Below are 20,900 nucleotides of genomic sequence, written 5' to 3'. Positions count from 1 at the left end.
AGGCTGGATGTTATCAGTCAGTGAGCCATTAGTGATGTTCCTCTTCTTGATGCGTATCTCTTGATATCTCATCAGCCTTTCTCAGCATTTTACATGCAGTCTTATCAGCCCTCCTTCTACCTTGCTGCCACCAAGCCTGACAGACTGTTTTAAAACCAGATTTCAGAGCTGCATGTGTACGTGGGATCTGTTTAATTCTACGTCTACGTGTGGGTGTGAGCGCTGGTTGTCAGGGACAACAGTACTTACAGCTTTCAATCTCCAGGGTGCAGTTTTGCTCATCGAGAGGGTAGCGGCGCAGGTCCATCATACAGGCTGCAGTTGTTGTGATCCTACACACAGAGTGGGACAGAACATATAGGATTCGTCAAAGAGCCGGCTGAGGCAGCCCAGTTAATTTCATTTGACCTTCAAAGCAGAAATCCTTATAACTGAGGAGCACCCGATATGGAACCGTTCCTCCAAAAACAACAGGTTCAAATGGAAAATTTAATCAAATAGGTGAATCAAGATCAACTCACAATCAAATGCTGTTTGCCAAGTCTGAGAAAGTCATCCTAACAGAAGTTTGTTGAAATAAAAATATACTAAATAAAATGATCGGCCATAGTTATTCTCTGTCTGCCCTTTTAACATGTATTTACCGTTTTAAGGGTCTTTAAAGAAACCTCCTGCTGATCCCTGCACACTTTTATAACCTGGTATGTTTTACCTCCTCTCACCATGGTGCTGGCCCACAAAACAACAAAAAGCCAGGTTTATTGTTGGTTTGATCATTTTATCCTAATATTTTATTTGCAGTTTTGTACATTTTATGTTTGTCTAGATGTTAGATTTTGTGTACAAAGGGTGTCGGTGCAAAGAAAGAGTAAACTGCTCTCATTGGAACCATCCAGTATACATATGTGTTCAATGAATAAATTAATGCATTTTTCTAGCAATTGATTGACAGAGTGGAACATTTTTCCTCCTTCAGATGTCTACAGACATCCAGCATTTCTGTAGCTCTTTAATGCTAAAAACTAATTATAAGCAGGTTTTGAGTATGCAGTGCATTCATACTGGAAAAGTGACAAAAATAAGTGAACCAAAAAAGCACTGCCAATGCAATGCAATGCAATGCAAAGAGAAAATCTGATCTTTTGACTTTCATTGTGGAAATGTATTGTCTTCCATTAGTGCACATATTGCATCATTCCCTGTTTGTACAAAATACATTTACTTCTTTATAGTGTAATGAGAACATACTACAGTAGTACTGAATGCAGTATATGTAACTGGGACACAACACTGATTTTACTTTTAAGTAGATAAAACAAGAAGAGGGTTCAACCTCTGGTCACACAATCCTGCAATAAAGACTCGCTAAGTGCCAGACGGCTGCATCCGACAGGTTCACTCAGAGCGACGTACTTCCTGTTTCACAAACGACAAGTTGGCCAGAGCTGAGACGGGCTGGCACCCGGCCGCGCCAAACCCCCAAGGCTGTCTGAGAGAGAGACTGGACACACAATTCAACTCTAGGGACTAAATCTAGCATCCTAGACTAGAGTAGTAGTATAGCCAGGAGGTTATACATTCAGTCGTAAGCGTGTGCGTGCACTTGTGGGCATCTCTATGTCTGTCCCCGGCTAATCTCACATACTACTGACATATCAACCAAATATGTTTGTGTGTATATATATATATATATATATATATATATATATATATATATATATATATATATATATATATATATATATATATATATATATATATATATTATTTTAAATAGATTCTCCATTCATTTTCCAGAAAATTGATATATACATTTTCTAGGGGAAAAAAGGAGACTCTTTTTCATCAATAAAACAACCAGGAAGATATGTTTTTGCTTTATCCAGTAAATAAAATACGTTATCATATTGTTGCAAAACTCACATCCAATATTGCAATAACTCAGTGCTGCTAATTGAGTTTAAGCATTGAACACAACGTCCTAATACACACACATATTAAAGGGATGCCTGTTGTGTTCAAATTAAAACATTGGCTATGTTTCTATTAACATATTTGTTTGCACATTTTGAAGAATTGCATAAGAAAAGCTGTATGGAAATGGAAACATTTTATAAAAATTCTTCAATTACAAAATTAGAGTTGATGCGTTAAATGGAATATAGAAACACCTTCAAATGACTGATCAGCTGTTTTTTGCCAAGAGGTCTTCCTGGATATTCCAATAACGTGTGAATGCTTGTCTTTGTCTCTGGACAACATGCAACACGGCCAATTTTAGCTGACATGAAAGAACAATTCAAACTGGCCCAATTGAAACAAATTCTTGAAGACCATTTTCCTCTCATACATGAGTTTAAATAGCCAAGCCTACTAGTTTTGTTTCTGGTTCACTTCTGCGGATTACAGGCTCTGGTAGCCTACAGTGCCAACTTCTGACAGAAACTACACTGTAGCAGAGTTTATTCGCTCATGATGGAAACTAATTCACGTTTCTGTTTTTTGCAACATTACAAAAATCTGCTTAAAACATGCTTCACAATTGAATGGAAACATGGCCAATGACCTCACTACTCTTAAGATCACTGGTCTCACAGCTCTGAAACAGCTGAGCCAATCACAGTTAAATGTGATAATGACAGATCAGGAAAAGGGAAAGCTTGACTTCATGCTTTGATGGTTCGAAGTGTCACGACATAAACATACAAACGTGCGCCCAAAGACAGATGAGATAAGAATTTTCATCAGATAGAAAGACATTGATTTGATTAAACTATTAATAGGATTAGGGCCGACGCTTTTTTTGCAATAATTCTAATAGATATAAGTCCTGATAAATGGGGAACCTTTTTCATCAATAGAACAAGAAGATATTAGCTTTATCCAGTAAATATAATAGTTTATCATATCTTTGCAAAACTCATATATAACATCCATTATTGCCATAATTCAATGCTACTAATTGAGTTTTAGCATTGAGCACAACATCCTAATACACACAAATATATTAAAGGGATGCCTGTTGTGATATAAAAAGTATGTAAAAATCGCTAGACAAATTTATATTGTCTGAAGGTATATCATCATGTCGCCCAACCCTACTTGGTGAGACGGAGGGTTTCTTTTATGTACAAACAGAAAAAAAATATATATATTTTTTCAGCTTATAGGGGAAGTGCCCACTTTTGAGCCAGTCTAAAAAACATTTTTGGAGCTGTACACATTTTAGAAACGTTTCAAAACTCTTCCCTATTTAGCATAAGCATAAACTAGAATAAACTGTTGTGTCATGGAGCAAAGTGAAGCTGTAGCAGTAAAAACAAAATCACAATATATTTCCTCTCTTAACTTCATCATAACTACAAACTTATCTTGAAGAGTGCTTTGTCTTTAATAATTAAGAGCAGAAGTTTATTTGAAATCTGTCTACATAAGACTTGGAGCTCCCCTGGGCCCAGCCTGGCAAGTTTAGGATTTCATTTTTTGAGATGTAGAGACGCACAGTCTTTCTCTCTCACACACTCAGGCTCTCTGTCTCGCTCTCTCTGCCTCCTTTTTCTTGCTCTCTGGGCTCTTATGTAAGAGCCAGTTAGCAGGGCCATGGTGCACTGGGGGATTAACACAGGAGTCTTATATCTGTCCTAGTTTTACCCCTTTTATGGCCACAACTTACTGGGATGGTGTGCTCACCAGCCAGCCAGTCATCACTCACCATCACCACCACTAAATCATCACGGTGGCAGAGGAAGCACAAGGGAAAAGCGGAAATGAGGCCAAAATGGCAGGGGTAAAAATAACAGCCTATTTATAGCCCACCTACATCATCAGCAGAAGTCTCGAAGCTTTTTTGTCTGAGATTCTGCATCACTGATCAAGAGCTGCTTCTGCATCCCCTGGCCAAGCTAGCATGTCCAATATCCACAACAACAATTAATAAACAGCTAATAACGAAGGAGGAGGAAAGACGAATGAGGATTTCTCTGCAGGATTCCCTCTCTGTCTTCGCCTCTCCTCCTCCTCCTCCTCGTCATCTCCGCTGCAGCGAGAGTCTGTCGTGGACCTCTGTAGCAGCAGCAGCAGCAGCAGCAGCAGCACTCATGAAGCACTGGCTTGTTTGCTCTTCATCAACATCAGGGCCGGTCCCTCTCTCTCATCCCAACCTGCCGGAGGAGAGGCCACGCTCTAACAGATCACGCAGATTCAAACACGCTACATTTGCTCTGTGTCGGAACTAATAGGACATGGAGCTCTAAAAAAAGGCTGTTTTTTTTCCGTCTGTCCATGTTCTGTCACAGTTCAGCCAGTGTGTGTGTGTGTGTGTGTGTGTGTGTGTGTGTGTGTGTGTGTGTGTGGACCCCCCCTAAGGCAACCTGTGCACCTTTATTCCAAATGACCTTGTTTACGGACATAACACAACCACCACAAATTCCCAGACAGAATCTCATTTCGAGGGAGCATCACAGCAGAGGCCGAATGCTGAGAGATTTTTGCAAGCAGGTTTTAAACCTGCGTACCTTTAATTAAACTGACATTATTACATGGACATTGTGATGAAGTTAGAAGTTGAATTAAGATGGAGAAGCTTCCTCCATTTTGGATAGAAGCCTGTGTTGAGCTGAGGAAACATGGCATGCAGGATTGTCTCTCTCTGCTCAGGCACTGTTGCCAAATTTGAAAATAAAATGTCTGCAGTGGCAACAAAAAGAGTCCAGCATGTGCCAAAGCATGCCAAATCAAAGGAGAGGTTTCTTAATTTCTAAAGTACAGGCACATCTGAACACATACAACATACAAACCACCCTGTCTGATCAATAGTTTGAGAGAGAGATGGATAAGCCCATATTGATGATATTGACAGAAAAAAAGGCTTATTTAAATCCCTCTCTTCCACCACTCAGCAGCTTCCTCCTCCTGGCCATGCGATGTCATCTATTGAGCTGCAGAGTAGAACACTCCTCGCCCAGACAAAAGAGGACGCCAGTCTCCATAGCACAAGGATATGTCCTCTCACAAAAGGAGTTACAATATTCAGAGAGAGAGAGAGAGAGAGAGAGAGAGAGAGAGAGAGAGAGAGAGAGAGGAGGGAGGGGGGAAGACAGGAAAGGGAGGGAGAATCCTAATAACTTCTCCATTTTGAATGAAGTCTGACCTTCATGTCTCTGTCTTTCTCTCTGGCTCTCCCTCTGTTCTCAATCCCTCTCTGTGAATTCCGAGTGACATGCATCAGGAGTCGTGCACCAATGTCGTTCCTTCTTTCCTGCATAAAATGAAAGGCTAAGTGGAGATTTGTGGGTTTTTTTCTTGTTTTGTGTGTGTGTGTGTGTGTGTGTGTGTGTGTGTGTGTGTGTGTTTCTTTTCTCGCAGCCTGGGCGGTATCTATGTTATTGGCTGAGCCTTTTCAGGGGCTGGGTAATTAGATCAGACTGCCTCTCCCCAAGAGTGAACTGAGCTCTAAAGTGACAGTTGGGAGCACTGTTGTAATTTTCTGCTCCTCCTGGTAATTGAAGACCAGGATTTGGCAGGATTGGGATGCATATATCCAGGGAATAAGGAGTAAACAACACACTCACCCTTCCTCCTCAGCATGCACCCCAACAATAACACTCGCCCACTCGCACACAGACAGCCACCCACCCACAGACACACACAAAAACATCTAATGCCTCCTGCAAACTAAATAACACTCTAATCTATTGGTGTGTTCCCCAGGTGCAGTGTAAGCTAATTTCAGTTAGTTTGCATAAATCCACGTTCACCTTTGAGGCCAATAATATGTTTACTTTCACCTTATTATGCAATGATTTAGTGAGACAACATCGCATCTTATAGCGTGACATATTTACTAGAGTTTGAGGTTTGAAAGGAAGCAAACTAACAATGAAATAATGCTGGAGACTTGATAATGAATTTGTATTCGTATGTAATTTCAACTGTTTATACATTGTTAATAGATAGTTTGATTGGCTGGGTTTGCAGGGTGTTGATATCGTGTAGCGTTGGACAAGAATATAGAAGTCCTTATTCAGTATTTCCTGTATTTTTCAGCACGTATGAAAGTCTAGATCATGGCTAAATATGCTACAAAGCATATCCACTCTTTTTTACAGAAGAAATGGTAAAAATCTCAGGAGGTCGACGCATCCTGACTCTAGTATGGGTAAAGTTTCAAAAACACCAGCTCCTACATTTTCCATGACGCAACTGGATGCCATCTTTTCATCAGACCTTCCGTACTGGATAAAAATGCACAAATGGATCTTTAATACAGAGATATCTTAATTCTTCAATTAGAAGTACATGGATGGTGACAAATGTATTTTAACTGACCCTCAGCAGTGGAAAGTTACATTTACTCTAGTACTCTATGTACTTCTACTCTACATGAGTACTTCTATTTTGTGCTACTTTTCACTCCACTACCTTTCAGAGAGAAATATTGTACTCTTTGCTCCACTACATGTATTTCACAGCAGTATTCACTATCGTTACTTAACAAATAACGAAATCTCAAATAAAACAAAAAACATGATTGATTAAATGTGATGCAATTTTATAGATACAAGATGTAAACTGGATTACTTAGAGCAACACTGACCAAACACATCAATAAAAGGTTGCATACAGTTATAGGCATCAGCAATAACAATTACATTATGGAGTCTATAAAAACGAACAAGGTTGGAACATGACGCTTTTTGCGGACATTTTACTGTTAATGCAGGACTTCTAGTTGTAACAGAGTATTTTTTCATTGTGGCATTTCTACTTTCACTTAACTAAATGATCTAATTACTTCTTCCACTTTTACACTTATGATATGGAGTGGTATGAATTAATAACCAAAGAGATAACGACACAGACAGGACGTGTTTTCACATCCAACCTGTTTTCCTGTCGAGGACTCTGAGTCTGGCTCTCAGTTAGCCATCCACACGCACTAAAGCCCTGCTGCTGTAACCAGCCGGCCCGTCTCTGCAGGTATGTGTCAGCGTGCTCACAGCGCAAAGGCATCTGGTCGGGCTGACTCTGACAGAAGCTTGTGTCTGGACTTGCTAGCATCAAATAAAACCTGGACCAAACCCACGAACCAAAAAACGGAGAAGCCGGGAGGCACCGGCACTGACAAGGACAACGTATCTGAGGTAACAACCACATCTCTCTGCTGCACGCACACCCTCAAATTCACAACAACCCTTTTTCTAGCCTCCATTGCTTTGTGATTGTGAAGCAAAAATATGTGTTTGGGCTTATATAATTGCGTCAGAGAGTTGTAAATTATATTTCTCGACTGTTGAAACAAAATGTAGCGATGAATAATCTGGTGCAGTGCAGATACTTAAATTTTTTAAGCAGTCTTTGCGCAAGAAGTGCATATCTGTCAAGAGAGAGAATGACTGAATGCTGCAACATCTTGAATTAGCAACAATAATCTCATCTTTTAAACACGGACACTAATCTGAGATCATTCACGCGCACACACACACACACACACACACCTACACATATACACACACACACACACACATGTACACACACACATATATGAAGAGGAGGCGACAGATCAGAGGAGGCAGCAGCACGGTGATGGACGGGCTGTGCTAACTTGTGAAGTCAAATACGCAGCATCAGTACAAATACAGATTCAGTGTTTGTATTGAACTACTACATTATTGATTATGATTTATCAATTATGGATGTGAGTCTCCTCAGAGGCATCACAGTCCAATACCACAAAGAGACGTCTTGTAGATGGGTTGAACCCTCCTGCACAATCAGACTCAGTTCGGCTGTTTGGAACACCCTGCTTTATTATTGATCACAACCAATCAATTATTGATATTGATGATCATTGGGGGATGTGAAAGGCTAAAATATGGACACATATTGCTAGTCCTATACACAGTCGTTAAAGAGCGATTCGGATTTATTACAATTTAGGTCTTATTTTCATAGTTGTGGCCATACTTTCTAACAGATAGTAGATCTGGAAACATGGTGACAATCCAACAAAAAATGATGATCAGACAGTTTAACCAAATTATCTAAACCACTGGTTTCCAATCATTCTGTCTTGTGACCACATGGAAACCACACAGTCACAGTCTCAGGTGTCTATGTGCTGTAAGTGATTCCAATTTCAATTGTTTGAATGGTGTTGAAAGTCATAAAGACATAAGATTATCCAGTATTTTAGAAAAATATCAGCCAAAAATGTAAGAAAAAAGTCTGTAAAAAGTTTTTTGTTTGTCTATACGATTTGCTTATTGTTCATTCAAATAAAATGTTCAGTTTGCCACTGCACTTTATTAATTTAAATATGGGACTTTTCACTGTAATTTCAACCTCCTGTTTAATCTGTTTATTAATTTTTATCTTTCTCTTTTTATATCCTGTTCATATGTGTTTTTTATTTAGTTGTGTTAATTTATACCATCATGTATTTTTATGTGCTAAAAAATGAATTGCATTGCTGTTGAAAGGTGCTACACAAATAAACCGCAACGCCTTGTTGTATCTTCTCTCCATTCTCGTTAATCATGTCAGAATTACCTTGCAACCCCTTGGGTGGTCCCAACACCCAGGTTGCAAAACCCAGATCTTAAACCACTTCTGCGCTTACAAAATAGTCTATAACTGTCCCTCATTGCGCAGGAAAATTGTGTGCCCTCGCAACTACGATAGTGTTAGTACAGTATGTTAGTTACTTAACTGTGACGGATTATTACAACATACAGTTTGGGTAATAATTTTGCCATTTAGCTTAACCTGGTGAATTGTTTTACCTTCATTTGACTGCTTGTGTTTCTTGCTATCTATTTTCAGCACTGTTGCTGCGTTCCAATATGTCAGCTATTAACTTAGTGTGTAGAATATTATTAATACCAAAAACCATAAATGTTAAGACCCAAGTTGTAAAAAAAATATTCTTTAACTGTATGTAACTGTATGTTGCATCACGCTGAGCAGGAAATTGAACAGCCACAATAGTTTTAATTCAAAGTTAGAGTTCATTAAAAAGGCTCAGTCAGACACAATGCATGTGCTACAATCAAATTACTTCATTATGCATCATGATCAATCCACTAATAGTCATGACACGATAGGAAGGGCAGTTGTAAAAGGCTTACCTGAGTCCATAAAGCACCGTGCCGTCAGGGTGGAGACGAATCATCCTGTTCTTGACGGTGACGCCGTGAACGAAGGACTTCTTGTCGTTGAGGAAGTAGGTGTCGGGGACCCACAGCGAATCCGCCACTCGGTTATCCAGCGTCAGGTTGTACGCGATCTCAGAGTAGGACAGACGCTTGTCCCGCCATGCTTGCTGGAAGTACATCGTCAAGGTGTAGTCCTGGAGGACAGAGGGGGGAGTCCATTTAATGAAGCCAGTGCAGCACTTCAAAGACAAGCTCACGGTGAGAATCAATAACGCTGACGTTAATTCCACTATGGAGCCAGAAAACACTTTCAGCTGAATGTACTGACTAAATCTTTCAGATGGTACTCGATTGTGTTTCATTTCCACAAACATCTCAACTGGGGAACATGTCAAGCACCAACAGCATGTCACCCCACGCTCATATCCGAACACGACTTCAAAGATATGTCACAGCACGTTGCACTGCATAGTGAGAAGGTCAGCCAAAAGGTCGGTGGGGGTCTGAAAGGCCACGGCCTGTACTAGGGGCCATGGCGGTCGGGGCTGGGGGGTTAATATTCAACTATCCTCACTTCATTTTGGCACCATAACCAGGGGGAAACTTTCTCAGCTGGCTATGGCAGACTATTGTCTCAGGCAAAAACGTACTGGTTTACAGAGACAATACTACTACTACTCAGTCTTACGCAAATGGGGCTTCACCCTGGTCCCTTTCCTGTTTGGTTTTGCTTCTAATTCTGTATAATAAACGACCAAACTACAGAGATTTAGGTGAGTTTTCCATATTGGAAAAGCGGCATTTGTACAGTACAGTGTTTTTACACATGCTCATGAGATGTAGCAGTAAACTGTATCTCCTCCTCCTCCTCTCTCTCTCTCTCTCTCTCTCTCTCTCTCTCTCTCTCTTTTCTCTGCTTCTCACTCTTAAAAAAGACTTACACCCACACAGCCACAGTAAAACACAGCACTGCAGTTGGATTTGCTCTGTTGCAGTGTATTACAGTGCAATCGATGAGTAGGAAAACAAATTAAAAAATACGGTCCGTGAAACGAGGCCCTTGAGCTTTTACTCCAGGCAGCCATCATCATTACTTATCGCCGTGTTTCTATGTTTCTAAGCCTTTTTTTTTCTATCATCACACATTGGTTTGACACTGCAAAGCCACTTTTGCTCCTAAACTCTTATCGTTCATTATATGCAGTGTGCGCGACCAAAGCACTGCGTAAAAAGGGCATCTAAAAATACACGAGCTGCTGCCATGTTGATTTTTTCAGGAGTGAAAAGTCAAGCGAGGACGGCTGCATCCTTATCCTGTTTTACAAGAGTTCCCACTGAACCCTCCTCTTACACTCGCTCCCTCTCTGTCTCATTATCAGCCTGTTGATCGGATATCTCTATCACCTTTGGGATCGTTAGCTGCTGCCTGCAGTCTCAGTGTACATCACCCACTGAGGCAGCATCTCCTGCAATACCGCCCTGTCTTCTTGCCTACCATCCTTCGCCATATTTGATGAAGGAACACAGAAACATAAGCAGCTAGAATCCTCTGAGAGGAAGAAGTTAATAGCAGAAGCTAAACCTCTCTCTGACTAAATTAGAAAACTGAAGCTAATAATATTAACTGGAGCCCTGTGGTAACAATCCGAGCAACATGAAGCAGAGATCATTCATTAAAATGGAGTCACAGACTCTGAGAATTTTTCTTTTGCTCCACACTGTTTTTTTGATACAACTGGAGTGAAATGTAATTTGACATTTTGTTGGATATATTAACAAGGGAGCAAGAGTGCTTCTGGTGTGTCACACACTTTTGCATTCATAGCTCTTAATTATTACATTAACAGGATTTATTTATTATTATAATTTAGGCGCAGCTCGCGATTATTATCTTTAATCTTTTAGTCTTTAAGATCCCAGAAAACTGGGAAATGTCTATCTTAATTATTCAACAAAGGTTTATCAAAATAGCATGTTTTGTCCAACCAACAATTCAAAATCCCAAAATAGTCCAATCACAATGACATAAAACACAGACAAACAGCAAACCCTCACAACTGAAAAGCTGAAACCAGAAAATGTTCTGCTTGTACTAATGATTAATTGTCAAACAGTATGTTACTATGTTACTATGTATCTTCCGATTGACACAAATGACTAATGAGTTCAGTTCCAGTAGGATTTTTGCTTATAGGTGACCAAAATAATTTCCTCATTCACACACTGAAAAGTCAAGCCAATTCTAATTTATATAGCCTAATATCCCAAATCACAAAAAAAATCCATAACAGGGAAAACTGGTAGAAAACTCAGGAAAAGCAACAGAGGAGGGATCTCGCTCCACAGACAGACATGCAGTAGATGTCAGGTGTAGTGAATGGAGCAAAATAGCAAATTTACAGTGTGGAAAAAGCCCTCACTACCCCCAATATAATTCAATATTTTACACTATAGTGGTCAGTAAAATTAGATTTTGGACACTTGTCATTGTCATTTGCCTGGTCATTTTTGCAACTATAAAATGTAGAACATTGCATTGTAGGATTATTAGCAGAAAGTGGGACACTACTTTTTTTAACCTAGTGATTCATATTTACATTCATAACTAGCCAGATGTGTCTGCAATGACCATTGCTCTATTGTGTGAATACAACCCACAACTGGCTAACCTTCAGTCTAGACACTAAGGCGCCATAATCCACATTTCATTCAAAGTCATAAAACAAGCGTCAATGTATTCAGGCAATCGGCTCAAAGCCGTCGTATAACACATGTCATACAATCTTCCCAAAAAACACAATTAAACTCACCAAGCTGTCTGCCCGCATAGCAGCGGCAGCAATGTACTGAGTAACGCGTGAACTGGTAGTTCCTTCAGCTGTCCTAAACAATAAACACGCAGAGTAGTGCCTGGGGGGTCGGCAATGCACTTGCCGATTAAGATTAGTGAGTGAGGAGTCAGTAGGCAGTCAATTGCAGTATGAAACAGGCAATAAAAGGAATTTCGAGAAAATGTAAGTCACTGCAACCGTGAGAGGTCCTTGAGCATGCAGCCATAACTGGCCACCCAAAATATTATACAGTTTGCTGCAGAATGAGAGATTAGCCTTGGACAGACACAGCGGTGCACACTCACTCACAGACGCAAGCACACACACACACACACACACACACACACACACACACACACACACACACACAAAATGGATGACATGATCCTCCTGGCAGAGATAGTGAGTGATTTTGGATGCAGCCTTGTGTCGTCTTCACAGCAGACATCCTGACTCGTCATAGTTAGAAAAAGCACAGGTGTTACTAATAACATCAACGATGGCTCTGTTCTATTCAAGTGTCCAAGTAAGTCATAACAGTGTGACAGTGAGCCAACATATGCACAATAACAGAACTGCTCTTATTTTTTCGCGTGTGTGTGTGCATTCGTGTGTGTGGGGCCCCCGTTGTGTACGTTTGGGAGGGTTTAAAAGTATAGAGATGCACAGCTCCAGCACAGAGAACACCTGGGCCTGCATGCTGCCTCCTGGCCACGCTGTAAAATGGCAGCATAATTACGACCTCACAGATGGTGCCGTTTACCTTCGCTCGGACATCACATGAGCTCAGAGAGGGACACAAAATACAGCTGCCTCCCCACTCTCTTTGTACAGTCACAGTTATTGTTCAAAGACATTCCTGCAACGTAAAGTAATGTACTGCCAGGGAGTACATTTTGTTCTGTGACAAGTGAAAGGGTTGTACTATTCTCCAGAAACACAAAGCAGGAAAAGTATGTTGTTTAGAGACAAACAAAGCAAATCCTCTACATCTGCATGTTTTTTTTAGTTTTTAGTTTTAACTGCAAATGAAGAAATCTGCACATATAATATTCATGTCACACAACATTAAGCAAATCTCTGAGATACACACAGCCCTGAGTCTAAACATGAGAGTGAGAACACCCAATCAAAACATATTTTAACACAAAATATAAAGATAAAGAAAGAAGGACTGTTATGATTTCTGAGTAATACACAAGACATTGGTGTTATGAGCCTCTTCACTCCACACACACACACACAAAAGATGGAGAACGAGAAGCCGGTGAGGAGGATTTCACAGCACGCAGGTCCACAACAGCAGAGAAGTGAGAGACAGACCGTCCCGTGCCGGAGTGTCGGTCTCCAGAGCGACCTTCAGTCTCCTTGTCACAAGCACTCCTCACAAACTCCATTAACATCACACAGGCGGACCACTGAGCATCAGTGAGGGAGACATCTTGTGGAGAGCACCAACATTAAAAAAAAAGAACTGACAGCAGTGAATATATAAAGACGATGAAGATACAAACAAGGCCCAGCTAACTTAAAAAGCATCAAAGCTGGTTGCACAGTGACAGTGCCTCACTACAGATATGTTTCTGGGCTCACAAAGTCCCATTAAGAATCTGACAGAGTGACACGGAGCACATTTGTGTTTCCCTGATGAATCTGACAGGCTGCGGTTGTTACAAGACCTCCATTACAGCACAATACATACCGCTCAGTTTGTACATTTAGATTTAAAGACTTTAAGTCTCAGTGTGATACTTAAGACTTCATGAAAATTTCCTGTAAACATGAACTTGTACAATATTTCAGACTGTTTGTAAAACATGGATAAATAAAATAGATTTTCACAGGCTCTTTATCTGTGATTGGTGTTGACAGAATAACTACTACTATGAAATCCACATGAAGTTAATTAGGATTTATGTAGGTGAGATAGACCTTTTTGGAGTGAAATTGACCCCAAACATAAGAAACGTCATGATAACAACAAATACATTTGAATAAATGAATACATATGTGTTTCTGTATAGCCCATACACATCCTAAGCATCAAAAGGTCAACTTTATATCATTCTTTAAGAGCTGATTATGTAAATACACCTGCATGTATTATATTTACACTAAGAAATGTATGCATGAAGTCTTTCCTTACTTAGAGTAAGAACAATGCTTCATGGTCATTTCTGGTCTTCATATTGGGTTTCATTAGATAAGGTTAATAGAAAGGAGAACATATTTAATGGGAAACATGTTTGATTTTGCAATTATTATTATTATTACTATTTATTTTTTTACTGATATAACATTGTAGTGTGTGGTGGAAATCAAATCCAATTTCAACAAACAAAAGGGTTGAAAAACATAGTGTACCCATGAACTGATGGTATGACTGTGGTCCGTGTGCTTCTCTCTCTCCTCTGCAGATTTACGGGACCAGACAGACGTCCACCATATTGCTCATCGCTTTCATCTGCTCTGTCCTGCTGCAGAGCGCTCCAGCAGAAGCAGAGAAGAATCTGCTGATAATGACAACGTCCACTGTGCACAGCTACGAGGAGACGATTCGACATTTGGGCAATAACAAGCTCGTCGCCAGACTTCTCAGCCTCTTGTCTGTTTGCTTTCCATCTACAAGCTGGAGGAGACGCCACAGCACATCAACTGGTCAAGCTGAGTTTATTCATTTGTTGTGCTCTCTGTGTCCCATTAAGGATGGGCTTCAAATTAAATATTAGGGGTCAAGGAGGGAGTTAGCGGATTCTGAATGAGTTGCCCGCCATACACATCCTGAGGGAAGTGACAACATGGACGCCTTTATGACTCCCTTTCCAATGGGTCATTTTTCAGCTACTTAGCTTCAGTGGAGAAAGTGCCTGACAGAATCATTAAGGGAGTCATCAGCACATTAAAGGCTTTTAATGGAGCTGGCTAACTTACTCCCTGTTTTAAGACATGCCGTTTTTTTATTCTCTGTGCCGACCATTATGAAAGACTGTTATGACCAATTTAAACTTGCCGTAACTTTGCTCATGCAGTGGGACTCTGCAAGGGTAAGTTTTAAAGCAACTGACAAACCAGCAACCCCACGAAAATATGTACAGCCTTTCATTATTTTAATTTGGATGGATTCATTTTGATAAAGTGCATTTCGGAAAGCCACCATTCGATTTACAAAATAGAGAAAGTAAATTATGATTTCACAAAATTACACATTTTAAAATATGACACTAACTTCCTAATGTTTAAAATATGTGCACATTTTACAGTGAACATTGATTGACTGATTGAGGTTTTACTTTCAGATGTGCTGTAATTAGGTTTTCTTCAGATCGTTGTGTGCTCTAACATCTTCAAATGAACTCAGTCTCTGTGGACTAAACATTAAACAGAGAACAGCTGCAGGATTAAGTGTTCTTGTGCTGTAATTATGCTGCTGACCATATTAATCTGTTACTTTGTGTGTCCACTCAGCATAACTAATGACATTGTTCGGGACAACCTGCATTCTTGTCTTTAGCTTTTTGGAGAGCTCAGCAGAGCAAACAAGATAAAGCTGCACAAGACGAACAAGGAGACAAAATCTGGGAATATATCTGTATAAAAATGTGCATGGGTCATAGTACTGATTATAATTTTTACAGCAACCTCAGAAAAGCCAGAGAGACAAAGTGACAAAGAATTAAGATTATATAATATTTCAGATGTAATTCTGATAATCAAGTAATTGTTTAAGTCCTCTATGATGCATTACATGTCAAACAATGTTTCAGCTTTTCTATGTTTTATATATTTTGTAAACTGAATATATTTCCGTTTAAGATGACTGTTGTGTGAATGTGGCTCTGATAAACTGTGATGAGCATTTTTAACTATTTTCAGAACTGATTAATGTAACAAAGAAATCAACAACTCAATAACTAAAATAATCATTTGTTGCAGCCCTATTTACGAGACTACAACCATTAATACCATGGAACATTGCTGTATCATCAGCATTTATTGAAAAGGCAAAATATCAACAAAATGCATAAACAAAAACTAATCCTGCATCTTCAAAACCAGAACAACCTTCACCTGGAATACGAATGTTAAAAACCTTTGAAAAAGTCCCTGGAAAAAGAGGCCTTATTTGCTTTTCCTTGACTTCTCTAGATCCACCAACAAAAAAAAAAGAAAGGAGGCTGCGTTGGCATGGCAACACTGAGTAAAAATAACACAAGCTTATTTTCCACAAGCTGAAAATAAAATGGAACAGGATCAGTTTGGACAAACAAGATCAAAATGGTTGCTAATTCACAGACACAAGGAGCTGCATCCTTCACATGGATGCAGCGTAACGTCGTGTTCTGGTCATCAGCTCTCCCGTCATCTGACGGCCGGATCCCCTTCCTCATGTAAAGAAACCAACGCTTGTCAGGGTAATGATCGTAATAAAAGGAACGCTCACGCCCCACTAATTCCTCCATCCCAGAAGCCTCCACAGCTGGTTTGTTTAAATCTTTTAATTCACAGCCAGCTAATTAACATTCAGAGAACAGTATTATAGTACTGGCAGTGCCTCTTAACAACCATCAACCTCAGGTATTTTACATGTAATTAACAAACGGGATGAGGAGAAGACGAGGAGAGAACATACTTATTTACCTCCCTCCTTGTTCCAGCCTTGGAGTGCATATTGTGGCTGCACTCAACATATGGATGGCATGCTGAAGACGTTATTATGCACCGCTGATGCATTGCCGAGACAACAGACTCAACTTTTATTTAATCAGCTGGCTGTGTGCAGAACACTTTTTAATGCACCATAACCAGGGTTTGGTTCCTGGATCTGTGATTTCAGCAAAAACAAACAGCATTATGCAAATGCATTTTCAGCTGCTAAGTGAGGGAGATGAGTGATGGAGCGGGATGCCAAGCGCTGAACAGACAGACAGACAGAGATAAACAGGGAGGTGGAGGGCGATGCGATGGGGGCCAGGGGGTCTCGGCCATGATATCATATCTGTGCCATATTTTCCACTAACCCCAGTGAGTCAGCACAGCCCACCCAGCGAGGATGTGTGGTCACACCTCGGACTCGGAGGACACTTCCCTCTCAAAATAGCACATTTGTAATGTCGTGCAGGCAAGGCTGCTACCACGGCGCTGACTGACCTGCACGTTTTTATTGCCCGACAACACAACTGACCTTTGGGCCTCAACAGGCCATCGTTGAGGATCACAAGAGAATGCACCAAAAACGGGCACTCCACACTGGCACGTATACACGTGTGAACCAACCTCTTACATGTGCACAATGAAGGAACAAATCTCATTGAGCACTCAAACACCACCTCAACAACCCACCCTGCCCTTCATGTCAGCTTAGAAAAAAAACAAAACAACAATGGCTTCAATCAGCCCCGACCGAAATGCAGAGTTCATTCTCCACCAGAGGCATTTTTATCTTTAATTAGAAGAGTGAGCAGCTGTCTACAACCCAAACCTGCTTCCAAACACTGATTTCAAACCCAATCTTATTCTTTCATTACTGACAGCAAATGACTCCATTTTGCTTCAGGTTCATATATTGTACAGGCAAAATCCAGTGAAACTTCCATTGTGTTATCACATACATAGAGTTCAGTTATCTTTAGAAACAATGCAGTTCAAAAACCGGTCGACATTTTAACCAATGTGCCAACTTTTCTCCTTGCTCTGCCTGAAGGTTTTTATTTTTTATGTGACAAGTATTTTTCTAAATTTTCAAGGTTCCATAAACTTACTAGATATGAAACTGACTCAGCACTTCATTCTTCTTTTTAATTCTAGATAGAGGTAATTCTAAAAAAAATCCCCAGCTACAGCCTTTCAAGTGTGATTATTTTTTTATGATAGTAAACAGAAATATCTAGGGTTCTGGACAGCTGATTGGACAAGACACTTGAAAACATGGGCTCTAGGAACTTATAATTGACATTTCTCAATTTGTGTTGACATTCCTGAGAGGAAACGATTGATAAAGTGAATAATTAGTAGATTACTTGCAGCCTTAAATTGTACAATCACAATTTTATTCACTCAATCCTCACTGAAGCACTACTTACTAATAATTTCAAATGATTATGGCATCATAATGCTTAGTAGGATAAAGGCTAAAATTTGAGGAAAATGCATTTTAAATGATGCACAACAGATCGAGAATATCCATTTGATGATTGAACGTCATATAGTTTCAACAATGAGCTGGAACAAGCTGCTAAAGAATCAGTATGTGATCGAGTCACGCAGTGTGGAATAAGATGTTCTTCCAACCGTGAAGCCATTTACCTCACCATGTAGGTAAACTACATGTTGAGGTAATGAAGCACTGGCTGCCGCTCTTTTGTGGTAACACAAGGTCTGCTAGAACCTTTCCTGGGCCTCCACCAGGACGTAGATATCATTAGAGGGGGGCAGTGAAACTGATCACAGTGACCTTCACCTCTCTTCCACCCTGTTCTCCGCTGCCTTCACCGGTTTCATCCTCACCTCTCTGTGTTGTTTTCCCTCTCAGCACTTTAATCTTAAAAGCGGCTACCCCTGATGAGGAAGATCAAAGCAGCCCGGCGCTGAGCACAGGTCACCAACTCCATCCTTGTGATCACAGTGCAGGGTGATATTATTGATTTCTCTGAGATCAATCTCGTCAGCTGCTGTTATCCTCTTTTGTACCAAAGAGAGCTGGACGTGAAGAAAGGAGGAGGAGGAGAATCCTGTTATGTAAGTCGCAGGAAGGATTTTTCACAAGGTGACAACGTGTGGAACACAAGACCGCTGAGGTCTTGGGATGTTTTTTATTTTAACTTTTTGTCTAAATTTGTCTGTAGTGTCAGAGGGACGCCTGTGCAGATCTGGCGGGGAGAGCTTTTCTGAGTAATGAGCGAGATGAACGCTCTCTCATAGCCACAGGGAGTTGCGTGACGTCAGCCGCCATTCACTGTTTGAGCACAGTTTTGTGCTTTGCTACACACTCACGCGGATGTATGAAGCTGTGTTTTTTTCCAGATGAATGCTCGCATAGATGCCTAGTTCTTAAGTAAGATAACCCTTTGGAGCAAGGCAGAGGTGGATTACATGGCTGCTGAGCCCAGAGTCACAGCCAGGGATCCAGTCAAAGTGGTGGGAGGGGACGGATGGAGGAGGGAGAGGGAGAAAGGGAAACGCCAAAGCGAGTGAGGGGTTTCTATTTCAAATCTTCCCGGACCCCCAAGGCACTTCCGTTCTGGCTGCATCCTCCACCAAAATAAATCATTTCCATCAAAGAAGAAGCTCTGACCATATTCAGTGCTTTTCCTCATCCAAGACAAACTCACTCGCGCTGCTGTATTTATGTGCTAAAAAACTCATTCAGTGCAGTCTAAAATGGCCACACAAATTTGACAGACTGCCAAATCAAACTTAAAAATGGCTCACTTAATAATAGAGAACACATCTCTTTCAATTCCTACTGGCAAACTTGTTTTTCATGCTCTTATATAACATCTTATGTTGCTCCATGGAGAGGCTGCTTTGTAAATTATATTTTCTTACACTCTGAATTCTCTGCAAAGACTGCTCTTAATATTTATCTCAATCTCATCCAAAATCCCACGAGCAAAAACCAGTTGTTCTAAACTAGAAATACAGTATATTTAATGCAGCAGAGCTACACCGAAGTATAAAAACTGCCGTCAGTTTCCTGTGGGCTGCGGTCTGTCTGTCTGTCACACGGATCAATAGGTGGTGCTCTTGCATGGGCTGCTGAACTTTTCCCCCTGTCCTCTCCAAGTCTCACACATAGCGCTCATCTTTGTGCACCAAAGCTCAAGCCGTTTTTTTTTTTTGTTGCAATGCTGTGACCGAACATTTATTATTAACAAATTGCTTACGTCATGAGACAAATAAGGGGGAAGATCATTTACGTAGACGGTGATGATGTGATTGGTCGCCCGAATTAAAAGAATGAAAAGCCCTATAAAAACACCAAATGATGCCAGTTTGGAGAGGATGATGTTTTCTTTAAATTTATTTTGTAGGTAACTGCAAGAAGAGGGGAGGAGGGGGAGTGGGTGTCAACAAAATTACACCACCGAGGCTTGACAACGTGAAGCAGTCAGGAGCACACACACACACACACACACACACACACACACACACACACACATACACACATGCAGCTCTCCGCGCGCGCAGCCGGGGCTGTGCGTCCGAGTGCGCCAGTGAGTGTGTGTTTTGAATTCAAATGCAGCAACACACCAGAGCTGCAAATGCGGAGACTGAGAGGAGGATGGCGATGATGTGTTTCGGAACGGAAGCCTGATACGTTTTTTTTTTTTTTTTCTTTCACCCGAGTAAAAAAATGTATTCACAAGATGCTTAGCCCGACTCACATTATCCCGGCTTCTCTCACATACAATCACACACCAGGACCCGTGATAAGTAGCACACTTCAGGGGTATTCCAACCGTGCCGTGCAATTGGCAACATAAAGCGGGGTAATAATCATGAAGATGCACCTACCATATTGACTTCAGAGACCATGTCTATGCTGGCTATGTCTATATTCATTCCCACAGCCACCGGTGCACCTGTGAAGGAATAGAGGCATTAATAAAAAGACATATGAATAATTCGCTCATCATGTAAATTTAACAAATTCGTGACGCGAGCTCAGGTTCCTCTCTGCTCCCCTCCACCTACAGGAGCCTTGTGCATCATCAGCCTGAGCGAAAAAAAAATCTTATGTTTAACACGCAGATGCGCTTAAATGCGGTTAATTTAATCTTTTTAGTGGGATAATCAAACATTAATGAGCGGGATCGATCACGTTAAAAAAAAGCCCGTCCTATCTCCTCCATCAAATGAAATATGCACATCATTTCTCGTAGCCTAATTGGAAAGGCCTATTTGGCTGTGAATG

General features: G+C 40.7%; 1 protein-coding gene across 2 annotated transcripts in view; it reads right to left on the bottom strand.

The window, feature by feature from the left end:
* Positions 1-20,900, bottom strand: part of gabrb2a (gamma-aminobutyric acid type A receptor subunit beta2a) — a 31,443-nt gene that overhangs the window by 10,060 nt on the left and 483 nt on the right. For both annotated transcript variants that reach the window (XM_068714592.1, XM_068714593.1), the window contains exons 3-5: positions 20,501-20,568; positions 9,129-9,349; positions 250-332 (exon numbers count right to left, since the gene is read on the bottom strand). In XM_068714592.1, the coding sequence (XP_068570693.1) occupies positions 250-332; positions 9,129-9,349; positions 20,501-20,568 (372 nt within the window). The remainder of the gene's footprint in view (positions 1-249; positions 333-9,128; positions 9,350-20,500; positions 20,569-20,900) is intronic.

The sequence above is a fragment of the Cebidichthys violaceus genome, unplaced genomic scaffold, assembly GCF_023349555.1.
Source record: "Cebidichthys violaceus isolate CVI_PGR_0920_01 unplaced genomic scaffold, fCebVio1.0.p SCAF_2, whole genome shotgun sequence".
In the NCBI taxonomy this organism is placed as follows: Eukaryota; Metazoa; Chordata; class Actinopteri; order Perciformes; family Stichaeidae; genus Cebidichthys; species Cebidichthys violaceus.
The sequence above is the reverse complement of the archived record's forward strand: the minus strand, read 5'-3'. Positions and strand labels throughout refer to the sequence as shown.